We start from the raw sequence: 15,993 nt of genomic DNA, 5'->3' as shown, positions 1-15,993 counted from the left end.
TATAACTATACTTAATCATATGCTATTCCACACACTCCATACATAATTTATGAATCAATTTAACAAATTCACGATTAATTTAAACTTTGATGGAGCATTGGAACACACAATTTGGCTCATCGGGGGCTTGAATTAGCCAGACATTGTACGACTCGTGCTTGTTGCTCACCTCTATGCTGCTCCGTTGGCGGAAGAGATTATCAAGTGTTACGGGCATTAGCCTTATAGTCATAATAGAGAATTAATGAAAACATAGGAGAGCCAAGAAATTACCATGAAAAGCTCTTTCATCTATTGCTGTGTCGATAGCATGAAGATGGTGGTGACATGTATGTGGAATTGAGATATGAAGGGGTATGGTAATTTGGCATTGTATTTCACCTATGTATAAGTGGTAATTGATATAATTTTACAATAATTTAGCATTGTATTTTATTATTTTCCTTATGCCGTTTGAGCTTATGTACCTATTGCATCAATGTGTCACCTTCTAGTCCTCTTTCTATTCACTTCATGAAAGAATATAACCATGAAACTCAAATTTTCTCGCTATTGCATCAGTGTCACCTTCTCGTACTCCTCTTTCTATTCACTTTGTGAATCACTTCGTGAAAGAATATAATCGCGAAACTTAGATTTGCTCGCTCAATCATGCTTGGAGACCAAGATCATAATTTAAAAATAGAAATATGCTCGCTCACTTGTGCTCGCTTTATAGCCATCCCTCTCTAATTTAAAAATAGAAATATGCTCGCTCACTCGTGCTCGCTTTATAGCCATCCCTCTCTAATTTAAAAATAGAAATATGCTCGCTCACTCGTGCTCGCTTTTTTATAGCCATCCCTCTCTAATTTAAAAATAGAAATATGCTCGCACTCGTGCTTGCTTTTTTATAGCCATCCCTCTCTAATTCTACAATCTTGCCATCCTTTTTATTAAAAAGTGTTGTGATGATGAATACTTCATGAGTTTCCCTTACTAAGGAGACTGGCATATTTGTCTTTGGAGACTTGGTTCTTTCTTATTACCTTCTCAAGTTTGAGCAATGCCTTCTGAAGAATCCCTTCTGTGGTTTCCAATTCTACCTTTGCTTCATTGAGAGAGTTTGTCAAATGTGTTACGACTCCATTTGTTCTTTGCCATTTTGTATCTCAGCATCATGAAGGGAGCAGATTGCGTGTGCATGGGCTTTATTTTAGTTCTTCATGCTCACCCTCCAAATGTGCTATGCACTGCTTATGAACTTCCTTAGCCTTTTGTAGCATTGTCAATTTCTCCTCCTTAGCTTGTTTCTCCCTAGAATTTTTGTAGCATTATCAATTTCTCCTTAGCTTGTTTCCTGTTAGCTTTGAATCTCTCTTCTATTTATTGCATATGTGCCTTAATTTCATTGACTTCTTTTGTCTCTAATTGGAGTCCTTTTTTACATTCTTGTTGGAGTTTGTGCATATGCACCTCTTGCTTCTTGTTGTTGGCTTTAGCTTTGTGGACTCCTTGGATTACAGCTGCAGCTCTCTTTAGTTAGAGGCATAGTTTGAAGCTACTAGATCCATGTTTGTGTGCCCAATTCTTTTAGCTTACCTTCATGTAAGTGTTGCTGCTCCTTTTAGCACCCTTGTTTCTATTAGATCTTTCCATTATTAGTTTAGCATTTGTCATGTCCAACTCTTCTTCACACATCTTGAGTCTTTTCCACATGGAGATATTGGTGGTTGCAGTCCAGAATGTAACTTGTGAGCATGTGGCAAGCTGAGACTAAATTCATTGTCCTTATCTGTATTTTCTATGTAAGCCTTTGTTTCTCTATACATGTTTTCTATACAATGCTCCATGGTTGACATGTAGCTTATAAAATTCTCTTCAATGTGGCACAATGATAAGAGTGGAAGGTCTTTGATGAAATTTGGGGCAGGCATCTTTAAGCTTACATCTTTTTAAAGGAAACCATCTTTGCATCTTGCTTGGATGATCCTCCATGCCTTCAGTATGAATCCCTCTCACATGCTACTTCATTTTCTAATGGGCATAGGGGTGGTTTCCTGTTCTTTTGTTGATGTCTTCTGGATAGGGGTGGTTTCCTGTTCTTTTGTTGATGTCTTCTGGATAGCCTTGCTACTTCATTTTCTAATGGCCATAGGGGTGGTTTCCTATTATTTTTTGTGGTATCTCCTCTTTATTCACTTCGTCTTCTTCTTACACCACCAACCTTTCTCCTTCCTTTCTCTCTCTATCTATTACCATTGTCCCTTCCTCTTCCTTGCTCCCTTTCACTCTCCAACCCTCCCTCTCTATCCTTCTCCCACCCTCTTCCCTCCCCCTCTCTCACTCTCCTTCATCTCCCTCTCCCTCCCTCCCTTTCACTCTCCCACCCTCCCTCTCTATCCTTCTCCCACCCTCTTCCCTCCCCCTCTCTCACTCTCCTTCATCTCCCTCTCCCTCCCTCCCTTTCACTCTCCCCCCTCTCACTCTCCCCTCTCACTCTCTCGATCCTTCTCTTTACTCACTCTCTCTATCCTCCCCCCCTCTCCCTCCCTCCCTCCCTTTCACTCTCCCACCCTCCCTCTCTCTCTCCTTCTCCCACTGTCTTCCCTCCCCCTCTCTCACTCTCCTTCATCTCCCTCTCCCTCCCTCCCTTTCACTCCCCCCTCTCACACTCTTTCTATCCTTCTCTTTACTCACTCTCTCTATCCCCCCTTTCTCTCTCTATCCTTCTCTTGGCTCTCTCTCTCTCTCTCTCTCTCTCTCTCTCTCTCTCTCTCTCTCTCTCTCTCTCTCTCTCTCTCTCTCTACTTCTCTTTGCTAATTCTCTCTATCCTTCGTTCTCTTTGGTAGCTCTCTCTATCCTCCCCCCTCTCTCTCTCCTCTTCATTACCCCCTCCCTCCCTCCCTTTCACTCTCCCACCCTCCCTCTCTCTCCTCTCCCACCTTCTTCCCTCTCTCTCCTCTCCCACCTTCTTCCCCCCCTCTCTCTCTCTCTCTCTCTCTCTCTCTCTCTCTCTCTCTCTCTCTCTCTCTCTCTCTACTTCTCTTTGCTAATTCTCTCTATCGTTCGTTCTCTTTGGTAGCTCTCTCTATCCTCCCCCCTCTCTCTCTCTCCTCTTCATTACCCCCTCCCTCCCTCCCTTTCACTCTCCCACCCTCCCTCTCTCTCCTCTCCCACCTTCTTCCCTCTCTCTCTCTCTCTCTCTCTCTCTCTCTCTCTCTCTCTCTTTTCACATGACTGCATAGCATTGCATGTGAGATTATTTTTCTACATTTCTATTTTTGCGTTTGCATGAAATTGCCTTCTCTTTATCATCCTTTTGCATGTCAATGCATGTATGTGCCATTACAATACATTGCATTGCATGGCATGGCATGGAATTGCATCTAGATGTTATTACATGTGCATGTCATTGCATGGTACTTCTTGCCCTTTGCATAGCATTGTTTGTCATTTTCATAGTGTTGCATATCATTGCGGGACTTTGTCGTGATTTTGAGATGTTCTGTCGTAACTCCGCTCGTTCTATTGCACAAATCTTTGCAAACCCTATCCAGGGTTTCCTTTTACAGTATAGCTCGGGCCATTAGAAAAAAAGCCATAAGAGATCAACAAAGGTTATTTGATGATGGTGAGGGTTGTAAGGAAGAGAACGATGGTGAGGGAGAGAAATACAATGAGAGGGAGAGGGAGGCAATAAGATTTAGAAGTGAGGATTAGAGTAAGAGGCAGGGATCATATTTATATATACACAAAGCTAAAATCAAAAAGGTACTTTGCATGGCTATCCACTAAATTTAGAAAAGTAAGTAGATGCATGGCTATCCACTTAATTTAGAAAAGTAGATGAATGAAACGAACATATTCAAGCCATTGACATACAACCATATTGATTGTCCTGCTAAAACATTAGAAAACCGAAAAGTAAATAGTCCTTGCTAGAGAATTGAGAAAAAGGACATTTTATTATTGCAACATGAAGGATCTTTTCAAAACTATAGTACAATTTCATCATTACAAAATGAGGTCCTTTTCACATTGTTCTCCCATTGCTAAACATTCTCATTAGGTCTTTTGTTAAAGTGGGTTGATGTATAAACATATTATGGTTCGCATCTAATCCAAAGATATGCAGATATACAAAATAAAGATGCTTGCAAAACATGCACAATATGATCAGCATCTCTACCCTGATTTAAAAATCAAAACATGCATGATGGATTATTTCCCATAGTCACTCGTTATTTTCATTACGTACTAGTGATTCCTCAATCTCAATTACAAACACTTCCATATGCCCAACCTTAATTACCAAATTCTCAAAGACCGTGAAATTACCGAATCTATTCTCTTGGCTGCCATATCTGATATGCCACTTTTGTACCTTGTTGACCGATGGCCTACATCATTTGTCTCCTGTCATAGTCCCTTTTGCAACACAAACCCACCAGCCTCCAATGCTCAGATCTCATCCACAGTCAGGTTTGTACCTCCTCCCACTGGCCAAACAACCGGGGTTCTAGCAGGTGATTGTTTGATAGATGGTGTTACATACTCTCCAAGTATGATCCATGTTGTTGTCAAAACCACATGAATTGATGCCTTTGCCCCCCATACTATTCTCTCATACCATAGAAAGAAGGAGATGAACACCTTGTCTCTGCAGTTCTTGATGCTCTTTTTGCACTTGTCGTCTTGGCCATCATTGGCAAGTTACCTTACTATGTAGAGATGTTCGACGTATGGCCCACATTGATTCATGTATGTCACTCTCCACAATTTCCTACACCTCTTCAGTTGTCTCTCCCTCTGCATTGTGTTGACCACTTTCTGTAGCTAAAGGAATAGTGGGTGGAAAGTTTAATCTCCTACCTTGTTTCTTACGTGGTTGGTTTTCTGTGACATACTCTAGATGTTGTAATGAGTTATCTTCCTCAAGATTTATAATTGTGGGTTTTTGATGCCGGGGCTAATGGTAATGTTATCAACAAAAAATTTTGGTTGCACGTGCATTGGTGTGCCACTCACTGCTTCCCCCACCAATTTACTAGTGCTTGATGTACTTGTAACTTTTGATGTTTTGGCCTTCTCCATTAACTTTTTATTGTAGGGCCTGCTCCGTGATATTTACCTTGCATGAATGCATGTTTCTTTGTGGATTTCAAGAGGGAATTAGCGAGGTCCGACAGCTGCATCATATAAAGAGATGGTTCCTCTCTGAAACCCTCTCTTGCTATAACCAACTTGGATGTTTCGTTTCTTCTAGATTAGTGGTCGGCATGTGCGACACACTGGCATCGTCGACATCCTACACAGGAGATCCAAACACATTCTATAACCAAAAGATTAAGTTGACAATTCAGATTACAATTGTAAGCTATTCTTTTCGAAAACCAAGAAAGTAATAATTACCCCTACAAGATGTTTCCTCCAATGGGGATATCTATTATGCCACCAACTAAGCCAATAATCCATGGCTGGTAAGTTTGCATCAGCGACTTTACCGTTCATCCACCAATGGGGATATCTAGTATGCCACCAACTAAGCCAACAATCCATGGTGGCTGGTAAGTTCGCATCAACAACTTTACCGTTCATCCACCACGAGATCTAATGTGTCTGTATTTTAAAAGTGCCTCTTCTTCACTCAATGCACAATGCCACTAACGACATAGTTGCTTGTGCTCTTCTTGAAAATTCCTAACTATATATTATACTGCATGGATGTTCAAGATTTTCTCCCAATGAAGAAGACACGAATGCTCATGACCTTCCAATATATTCTCCAGTCCATTATTATAGATTGTCCTAATAAGTGCCGTCCAGTTGGCTCCAGCCTCTTCATCAGCCCCATGAAACCAAAAAAATCTGGTTTGGAAAAGTCTTTTTGGACCACCACATTGTTAACAATTTCCCACATTGTTAATAATTTCCCACAAAAGGTGCCACTATGTCCTTCTCTTTCATTTTGCAAGTTGCAATTGCCATGAACTCTTGCCCATTATACAACAGTTGGAAAACTACTCAAAACAAGATCAAATTTATTAAGAAATTTTCAAGACCAAACTGTACCTTGGATCAGATACATGTGTAGCCATTGTTGTCCATCCTTGCACACGCCTGACATGATCAAAACAAACCCAATCCCTCCTCAAATCACCATTCCTATTTGATACATACGGTTTTCACGAGATCCAAACCCGATGCAAACCCTGTGGTTGACATTTTAAACACGTAACACCACTCTTACTCCCCTAAACTTTTGCCCAGGAAAATGACTACCATGGAAGAACTCAAAAGTACATTGTCTCTTTAATTCTAGGATACTTGACTCTACTCCTTGCACTGAACCGTTGATCCACAACTCCATGATGCTAATATTTGATTCATTCTTCGTACGCTTCCTGACAACTGCATCCAATATGAGTTGTTTGGTGACATGCATTTGTGTCTTTCTTGAACCACTTGTAGCCACCTCTGAAACTTCCTCTTGAACAAGTTCTCTTATCTTTTGCAATGCCTGTCTCTTGATGTGCCTCTTTACACCTCATGCAAATGTTCCCCTTGATGTATCATCAATCTCGTCATATGTGGGTCAGCAGGCATACAATAGTACACTGTAGCACCACACATTCTTCTACATACGTGTTTGTTCTTGCAGTAGAAACAAGGTAGTGATCCATATCCATCTGTTGTTAAGCCCAGCAAGGGACGCTTATGTGTGAGCTTGCCTATTATGTGAAGATTTACAAAGTTCCAAAAATACTCTTATTAATAAAAGTTTATTGAAATTGAGCCAAGATAATAAGCTTACCAATCCATGATGTTGTATTCTGTGTGTTGTTCTTCATAGTTCTTCCTCCACACAAGGAATAAGTGCACTTAAATAAGCCTCCACAGGAACTCTTTCGTAGTACAACTCCAGGAAACTTCACGTGACACTCCACAGGTTTCACCCAACAATGGCCATCATGTGTTTGCTCCATTTCTTGCATTGGAGAGGCCGAAGGATCACGTATATTTGGCAACTCAAAATCCACATTGCCATTATAGATTTGAGGAATCTCTTCTACTTTCTCAATATGTGTGCTTGCTAACATTCGATGAAGAACACCGACATGAGATTCCTCAGACAATAAGAATTTGACCACACTCTTTTAAAGTGGTGTACCTGTGGGAGAACTTCTATTGTAAGATCAATGATAACTTATTTTGGGGTGTTTGCTGCTGTAGTGTTGCTTGACTCTCCTATTATTGGAACAACAAGGTATTCTGTTGTTATATCTTTATCAAAGATATAACATGGTTCCTCTCTAGTGGGTCTAGCAGCAGCTGACTAGATAGATATAAGATGATCTACGCCATCATCTTGTGGTTTGATTGCAAAAACATTCAATCCAGAATGAGGACATAATATTGCATCAAAATCATCAGATTTAGTAATATAAAAATGACCCTGTACAATTCTAACAATAGGATCACTCTCCAAACCTCTTACAAAAATGTTTGAAGAAGTGTTCTCCATGGCAAGAAAAGCTCTTAGAAAACCAGCTCACAAACACACAAGCTCTCAGAAAAATAGCTCACAAACACACAATAAACTAATGAGAACGAATTCAAAATCTAAACACTAATTCTATACATATTAGAAAAAAATTTAAAAACCATTTTTAAATAGTAATCATTACTATGACAAACATAAAAACATTCTTCAATCACTATAAATACATTGGTGGAGAATAAAGAGAGTTTTGGTCTTGATAGATTATAGTGATAAGATCTAGGGGGTGCTTGGAGAGATGGATGATAGGAGAGAGGCGCTTGAAGAGAGGGGATGCTTCTTGTTAACAAGAATTTATTGATTATCCTCAAGTGAAATTGATAGTTAATCAATTGCATAAGAAATTAATAGCTAATCAAATTGATAGTTAATCAATTGCATGAACACAAAACTCTATGTGCCTCGTTTAATATTTTTAGACCTCGTTTGCAAATAAATAGACCAAGGTGTATCTCTCAGAGCCTAGTTTATATCTCAAACCATGTTCATATGCTAATTGAGACCATGTTTATAACAAAGATTAAATTGACCCTTAAGCATAGTTTTTTGATCGTTTTCAAGAAAAATTGTGATTTTCTTAAGGTCAAAGATTAATCTTTGTAATTCAAGTAAACGCTTTGTGAAATTGTGCCTTATGAGACTAAAGCCAAAAATGGCCATGAGGAATATGGCAAGACTATTGGAAAGAGAAGATATGTAGTGGATTACATGCCATGAAGGTTCCATTTCAATGGATACTTGGTGCATGCATGTTTTAAATTGTCTTGCTTTTAAAGATTGTTTATGAAAAACTATTTTTGGTGGCTCCGAGGATTTCACACGAAGGTGTTTCTCCAAGACCCTGATCACTCTCAGACTAAACGTGGATCGGCCGATAACTTTTCTAAGAGACTCAAAATTCCCGAGAGTTGTGTACGAGTTGTCTCGACGACTCCAATGTATACATCATAGTGGACCTAATCCCTCGTTATTGTTTGGTGGACCTCTTTCTTGAGGGCTCATTCTCATGGGTTGTATACCTAAGAGTATCTAAGTACTCTATATGGAAAGTTCACGCTGTTTTAAGCTAGTTATTTTTGTATGGACTACATATTAATACTATGGTTTCCATAATGTTGTTTGGACACTAGAACTGAAATTGTGAAATTGAAGATTGTTTAGAAAAGATTTTCTTTTAGATTGTTCTTTCAAGAAGTTATGTGTGCCTGTTTTTATTGCATGTGTGCCGGCTAGGGGGCCTTGGGCATCATTCCTTTGTATCCAGGCACAACCCAAGACCATAGGATCCGTCCACTGAGAGTGGTCGAGCGAAGGCTCTAACCCAAGAGATGGATGGGATTAGACTGAGTCTGCAAATTTGGGAAGTCTAAGAATCGGGTAGCTGTCTGCCAAGAGAGTGCCAGGTGAGGCTCCAAGTGAGACGCTTTACCATCACAGTTTACTTCAGCTGTGATTTTTGTTAGAATATTTGGGAGTAGAGGTCTATCACAAGGTCTTTCAACCTTACAGAACCAAAAAATAGTGGCTCCACCTCATGATTGACCTGCTTGATAAAGTATTCTGGGTTGGCATCTCTCAGATAATTCAAGTGTCTTTCACTTCTCACTACCCCTTTACTATCCCACGGCTTGATCCCTCCATCATGTTGTCTTAACCCTAGTTATCTCTTAACCCATATCTCAGGTGAGGTGATTCCCAAAGATCAATCTCCAGTCTTTGAAGTGATCTATGGAACATACTGGTCTCTCTAGTAAAATGGACTTGTGCTGCACCTTCAATGGAAACTTGAGCAGCTAATTACTAGAACAAAACCTCCAAAACTAAACTCGATAGCTCCTAAAAAATCCATAGGTCATTCCTCACTGCTACTCCCCATTGAATAGACAGCTTTTTGCTATTTATACAAGTGAAAAACATTACAAGTTCCAACTAAGCCTAGTACGTTATTTAAGACAACTATTACCGGTCAAACCAGATGTTGTGAAGTTACATGTTTTACAGGTAATGGCTTACACCATGAAGGATCAGTAAACCTTTTAAAGAAAGATGACTACTGATTGTATTTCATACTCAGAGTGTCAAAGCCCGGCATCTCAAAGGTAGAGGCAAATTTCTCGATGCTATGTCTGAGATCATCAACATCCCTGTTGTTCTGCAGGCCTTTGAGAAAATCCCTCTGTGGTTTTCCATGCTCCCTTTGTATGCTTATGGCTAATTGCAAAGCCTTGAAAAGGAACTCTCCGATCATCTCAAAGTCGCCCTCCAGGCAACCTCTTGAAGTCATCGCAGGGGTTCCTGAAAACACATACAAAATGAAGATTTTAAGTGCTCTGAAGACACACAAGCAAGAAGTAAATCTTCTTATTGACCAGTTTTAAAGATACAAATGATGATAAGAAGTAAATCCTCTAATTGAGCAGTTTTAACGATACAAATAAATAAAGTCAGTGATCTTTATACAAAGAGACCATGTTATCTTGACACATGCAACACTCACATTCATAGGCATGTAATTCTAAACCCGAGGGTGCAGAAATGTCAACTGGAAAAAGCTTACCAATTCTAACACCTCCAGGAGCAAAAGCGCCACTGTCTCCATAAACTGCGTTCTTGTTGAGTGTCATGTGGCATGATTCACATACTTTCTCGAACCGATTTCCTGAAAAATCAAAAGACAAATTGCATCAAAAACAACTCAACTTGGAGATGTGAACCAAAGGTAAATCCTAAAAAATATAAAGCAAGTGCATCAAATACAGCTCAAGTTGGGGATGTGAACAACAGTACATGAAGTTTGACAAAAGAAGTTGCATTCTCTCTTCTTCTTTTATTTGAGATCAAGACAAACTTTGGATTTGTTTTCTATATGTGACGACAATGCATATCCTTTGATGCTAAATAGTTTGTGTTCAGGCAACACCAGTTATGGCAGATAAATAATGTTTACTGCACTCTACCAGATTCTAACCTTGACTTCATGATCAATACTTTCAAAGAAATATTTGCAATTTACACTGTTGATGTGGCTACGCACTCACATGCTCCTTCAACAAATGCGCACAATGATGAATCCAAGTGTTGAGTGTTGGCCCTCTTGGATGCTATAGTTAGGGTATGGATAGCAATGAAGGACACACACGCTCACAGGAAGCAATACGACAAGGAGCAAGAGTGGGAGAAGTACTTGCACGTATATTGAGTCATGAGAAAATGAAGTACAAGTACTAGATATAAAGTGTAGTGTCCCTTTTTTTTTTCCCGAGAAAAAGATCCTTCTATTCTATCGTTTTATATTCACACGGATTGTAAAAAGAAAATTGAGGAAATCTATCGAGATCAAAATATTCAGATAAGTGATTAATTTATTCCTTATTGGAATTCGTAACTAATTTAGAAATCAGTTAAGTGAATATTCAAAGAAAGAAATTTAGTAAAATAGTAACTAAATTATCAAACCTTTTCGAGAAATGAAAAATCTTATTCGACTCGAACCTTGAATCAGACTATGACCAAGACCAAACTCTTTCGTCAGTTTTGAGGAAAGAAGGTGTGACTAGTTTAGAAAAATACACTCAAAACTCCTGCCAAATCTGAAACTAAGTTTGTGACCCTTCGAATTGATCTCTGGATCAAGGTTATAGAATTTGAGGAATTCTGGTATTAAATTCAGAATTCCGATTAAGAAGTTTTGGGGATACTGATTCAAGAAATACTCCTTGTATTCAAAAGAAAATCAAACTGAAAACTTGCATAGAAATCCTATTTTCTTAAAGGACTAGCTTACGCCAGAATGCTGGAGAGAGCATTTGGTATATGTTTTTCTAAGGGAAGTTCGGTTGCAGGTAGTGTTCAAAGGACGGCTCACGCAGGGTCTTGTTGACCAGCCTCGGTATGGTTGAAAAATGGTGCGCTTTCGATACAATGGACGAGGGCCAATGAAGCGATCCCTGAGTAAAGTGCTAATACACCTAAGGAGGATCCTGGAGGGTTCTGACCAAGAGATGCACAGGCTCGTGGTGCCTATGACACCCATGCATATGTCGTGGAAGATATGTATAATGGACGAAATGATTATTGTAATCTGTTTACTGGATATCGTTGTTGCTGATGACCAGTTGGTCTCAACGGAGAGTCCAAAGTGATACTGTTTCTTGAGAAACAAGGGACTGGATGGAATTTTCTAGTTATGATATCTGTAACCAATAACTATTTGTCAATGGCTTATTTTATATGTTAAAGTTTTAAAGAGGAGTGTGTGCGTATCTGTATTCGTCCTTTCACACTAGATGTCCAGGGGGGAAAAACCCAATGGAAAAAAGTGACCCTGATAAGCCCATGTTCACACAGCACTACTAATTTGTAAGATATGTAAGACGCCTTCAAATCCCCCCTTAGTGATGTTGTGAACCTATACAAGGTCGCAGATCACTCCCTGTAGAAGAGTAAGCCTAAAGCTTTGCGGAAACCTTCAAACTTCTCTAGAGGGAACGCCTTGGTAAACAGCTATGCAACATTGCCCTGTGTAGGGCGGTAGATCAAAGTGATCTCCCCTGCATGAAGCCTCTCCCTGACATAGTGATAATGTAACTCTATGTGCTTGGTACGAGCATGGAAAACTGGAGTCCGTGCCACGGCCATAGCACTCTGACTGTCAGTGAGTATGGTGGTGGGTGTCTGCTGACACTCACAAAGATCTGCAAGTAACCTTCTTAGCCATACACAATCTACCATAGTAGTGAAGGCTGCCCTATACTCCGCTTCATAGGTAGATGTGGCAATAGTGGGTTGCTTTTTACTTAACCATGATATGCATGAACTACCCATAAAAATAAAATTCCCACTGGTAGATTGCTAAGTGTCATAATCACCAGCCCAATTGAATCACTGTATGCATGGAGCTGCAAACTGCCCCCTCTCCCCCCTCTCCTCTGGGCTATAACAATCCAAGATCCAAGGTACCCTAAAGATAGCAAAAAATGCATTTCACAGCTTGTGAATGCTTTGTCCCTAGGCTGTGCATGAATTTGCTTGATTGGGACACACCAAACTGAATATCTGGGCGTATATTGCACAAGTATATGAGGCAGCAGATTGCCTAGCTATACAAGCTCATGTCACTCTCCTGCATCATACATGCTCAATTTGAGCCCAGGTTCTCCAGGTGTGGAAATAGGCTTACAATCTTGGAAGCCAAACTTATGTAGGAGTTTTTGTATGTATTTGGATTGAAGCATAAAAATGCCTTCATTCATCTACAGAAATTGTATGCCCAAGTAATAGTGCAATAACCCCAAATCTAACATTTCAAATGAGGTCTTTCATGTAGCTTTGAAAGCTGATATTGCATCCTCATTATTTCCAATCATAAGCATGTCATCCATAGAGTATGAGCATAATCAAAATACCATGATCCTCTTTGACATAGAGGGTGCTCTCAGTTGGACTATTGTTAAATCCCTGGATGGTCAGGTATGTATGAATTTTCTCATACCAAGCTCTTGGAGCTTGTTTGAGACCACAAGGTGATTTGCGGAGCTTGCACACTTTGCCTTCTTTACCATGCATCACAAATCCAACTGTCACGTGCACACCCAGTTGGTGTAGAGGTGACATGGCATTCTAGGCATTTATAAGCATTAAGCATGGCATTCAAGCATTAATCCAATTGTTACAGCAGTTCATAAAGCATTCCAAGCATTAGCAGCCAAAGGGTGGACCTCAGCATTGGAGAAAGAATCTTCATTTAGCTTCTCTCTCGTCCCGAGAAGGATACTCATTTAGGACAAGCATAGATCTGTTCATAGATCTCATTGTAGCCATCACATTTAATATAGCAGCATTGCATGGCAGTGATTTTAGTGGAGGAGGATCAGCAATGGAGTTGAAGGGTTGTTAGGTGTACCACCTAGCAACAGTTTAACAGGGGAATGTCACGTGCACACCCAGTTGGTGTACAGGTGACATGGCATTCTAGGCATTCATGAGCATGAAGCATAGCACTCTTGGCATTAAGCATGGCATTCAAGCATTAATCCAGTTGTTACAACAGCTCATAAAGCATTCCAAGCATTTATCACATCAGGTCGGGACCTGTGGAACCAGCCAACAGTAGATAAAGAGGCCTTTTTGGCATTTATGAGTCGTGGAGGATCTAGTCAAACAGGCTGACAGCAATGTTCTGCCTGACCAGCAGCAACATCTCATATATAAAGCAAAAGCACATCATTCATTCAAGCATCTTCTTCTTCTCAACATTTCCAGCCTAAGGAGCAAGGGCATCATTCATAGGCAGCATTCAGTCATAGACAGCAGTCATCATTCAGCCAGCCTCCTACCTCCTACATGGACGAAAGCCAGCAGCCAAAGGGTGGACCTCAGCATTGGAGAAAGGAACATTTAGTCGTCATCTTCATTCAACTTATATCTCTCTTCCCGAGAGGGATACTCATTTAGGACAAGTATAGATCTATTCATAGATCTCATTGTAACCATTGCATTTAATAAGCTGCATTGCATTTGCATTGAAACCATTCTCTTTCTCTTAAGTGTTTCTAAGTGAAGTTTAGTTAAGCCTAAGGTTGTTTTACTATGATCAATCCCTCGCATGTCACACTTACATAAACTTCTTCCTGCAAGTCTCCATTAAGAAAAGATGTTTTTATATCCAATTGATGCATTTTCCATCCATGATAGGCAACCAACGCAACAACACATCTAATAGTCGTAAGCTAAGAAGTAGGTGCAAAAGTCTCATCATAGTCTATGTCTTTTTGTTGGGCATAACCTTTGGCCACAAGATGGACCTTGTACCTGTCAATAGTACCATCAAATTTCCGTTTGACTTTGTACACCCATTTTGTGCCAATGGGTTTCTTGCCTAGAGGCAAGTCAACCAAATCCCAAGTGATGTTCTTATGGATAGCATCCATTTCTGTTTGACTTTGTACACCCATTTTGTGCCAATGGGTTTCTTGCCTAGAGGCAAGTCAACCAAATCCCAAGTGATGTTCTTATGGATAGCATCCATCTCTGATTGCATGGCTTCCATCCAATGCTCATTTTCTTGAGCCTCTTCAAATGAATATGGCTCATCTTCATCACAAATAGTACTCATGCATAATACATTTGCCTGTTCTTGAGCACTTCTAAAGCTGGCCCGTGTCCTCCCAGGTAGAGGAGCTGAAATTTTGCTCTCTTGCAAAGTACGAACCAGCCAACGAGGCACTATTCTAGCTTCTTGCATGGCTGTCCGCTCTTCCTAAACAGCTTCTTGTACAACATGAGGAGCAACAGGCTGATTTGGGGGCTGGTTTTCAGTACCCATAGGCTGTCCAATATGCATTTCTTGCGGTTGGTCTGATGTTCCATCTATGCCCAATGGAATCAGCCCCTCAAACATATCCTGTGGACCATTTTCAAAGTGTTTGCTAAACTCTGCAAGTGGCTGTGCTGAATTTTCAGCAAATACAACATCTGTACTTTAAAAAATCCTTTGATTACATGGATTGTAGAGACGGTATCCCTTGCTACCACTGTTGTAGCCCACAAATATGCATTCGACTACCTTGTCATCTAACTTGCCTCTAAGCTATGAAGGCACATGAGCATATGCAAGGCAACCAAAATTCTGAGATAGTCAACCGTAGGTTTCCTATCATACCAGGCCTCAAAAGGAGTGGTGGTCTTCAAAGCCTTCATAGGGCACCTGTTCAAAACATGTGTAGCACACATAATTGCCTCCATCCAGAATTTGTGATGTAGATTCTTGCCCTTAACCATACATCTTGCCATCTCCATCAATGACATGTTCTTCCTTTCTACTACACCATTTTGCTATGGTGTGTAAGGCAAAGTACATTGATGCTTTATGTCTCTTTCTACCAAATATGCCTTAAATGCATCTCACATGTATTCCCCCCCTCGATCTAAGCGTACTTTGCAACCTATCTCATTTTCAGCTTTAGTAACAAAATGCTGAAAACACATGAAGACTTTAGACTTTGTCTTGAAAGGGTAAACCCAAGCAAATCTCGAATAGTCATCAATGAATGTTACAAGGTATAGATGCTTCTCGAATGATGGTGTCCCCATGGGACCACACACATCACTGAGTATGAGCTGTAATTTCTGGACAGCCCTTACGAATCCATCCTTGGGGAAGGCATTTCTGTGCATCTTGCCCAAAATTCACCCTTCACATACATGTTTAGGTGACAGCTCAACATGTGGCATACTTTGCACCATTTTATGCCTCTGGAGCAACATCAAACGCCCAAAATTTACATGCCCAAACCGGGCATGCCATAACTCTGCCTCTTGCATGACAGAAGTTTAAGTGGTGGCCAAGCCTGCATCCTGTCCATTCTTCTCATATGTGTCCAAATGATACAAGCCTTGGTACAATGTGCCAGAAGTGACTATAGCATAATCTTCCTCTCTATTTCTCACT

The 15,993-nt window shown here is 40.2% G+C and overlaps 1 protein-coding gene across 1 annotated transcript in view; it reads right to left on the bottom strand.

Moving 5' to 3' along the window:
* Window positions 1-9,419: 9,419 nt before the first annotated feature.
* LOC147632671 (serine hydroxymethyltransferase 4-like) overlaps window positions 9,420-15,993 on the bottom strand; it is a 49,535-nt gene continuing 42,961 nt past the window's right edge. The window contains exons 3-4 of the mRNA XM_086807476.1: window positions 10,102-10,203; window positions 9,420-9,839 (exon numbers count right to left, since the gene is read on the bottom strand). Of these exons, the coding sequence (XP_086663602.1) occupies window positions 9,595-9,839; window positions 10,102-10,203 (347 nt within the window). The 3' untranslated portion in view covers window positions 9,420-9,594. The remainder of the gene's footprint in view (window positions 9,840-10,101; window positions 10,204-15,993) is intronic.

Source organism: Cibotium barometz, chromosome 13, assembly GCF_041138505.1.
Source record: "Cibotium barometz isolate CiBa-2024 chromosome 13, ASM4113850v1, whole genome shotgun sequence".
Taxonomy (NCBI): Eukaryota; Viridiplantae; Streptophyta; class Polypodiopsida; order Cyatheales; family Cibotiaceae; genus Cibotium; species Cibotium barometz.
This window is presented reverse-complemented; position numbering and strand designations above follow the sequence as displayed.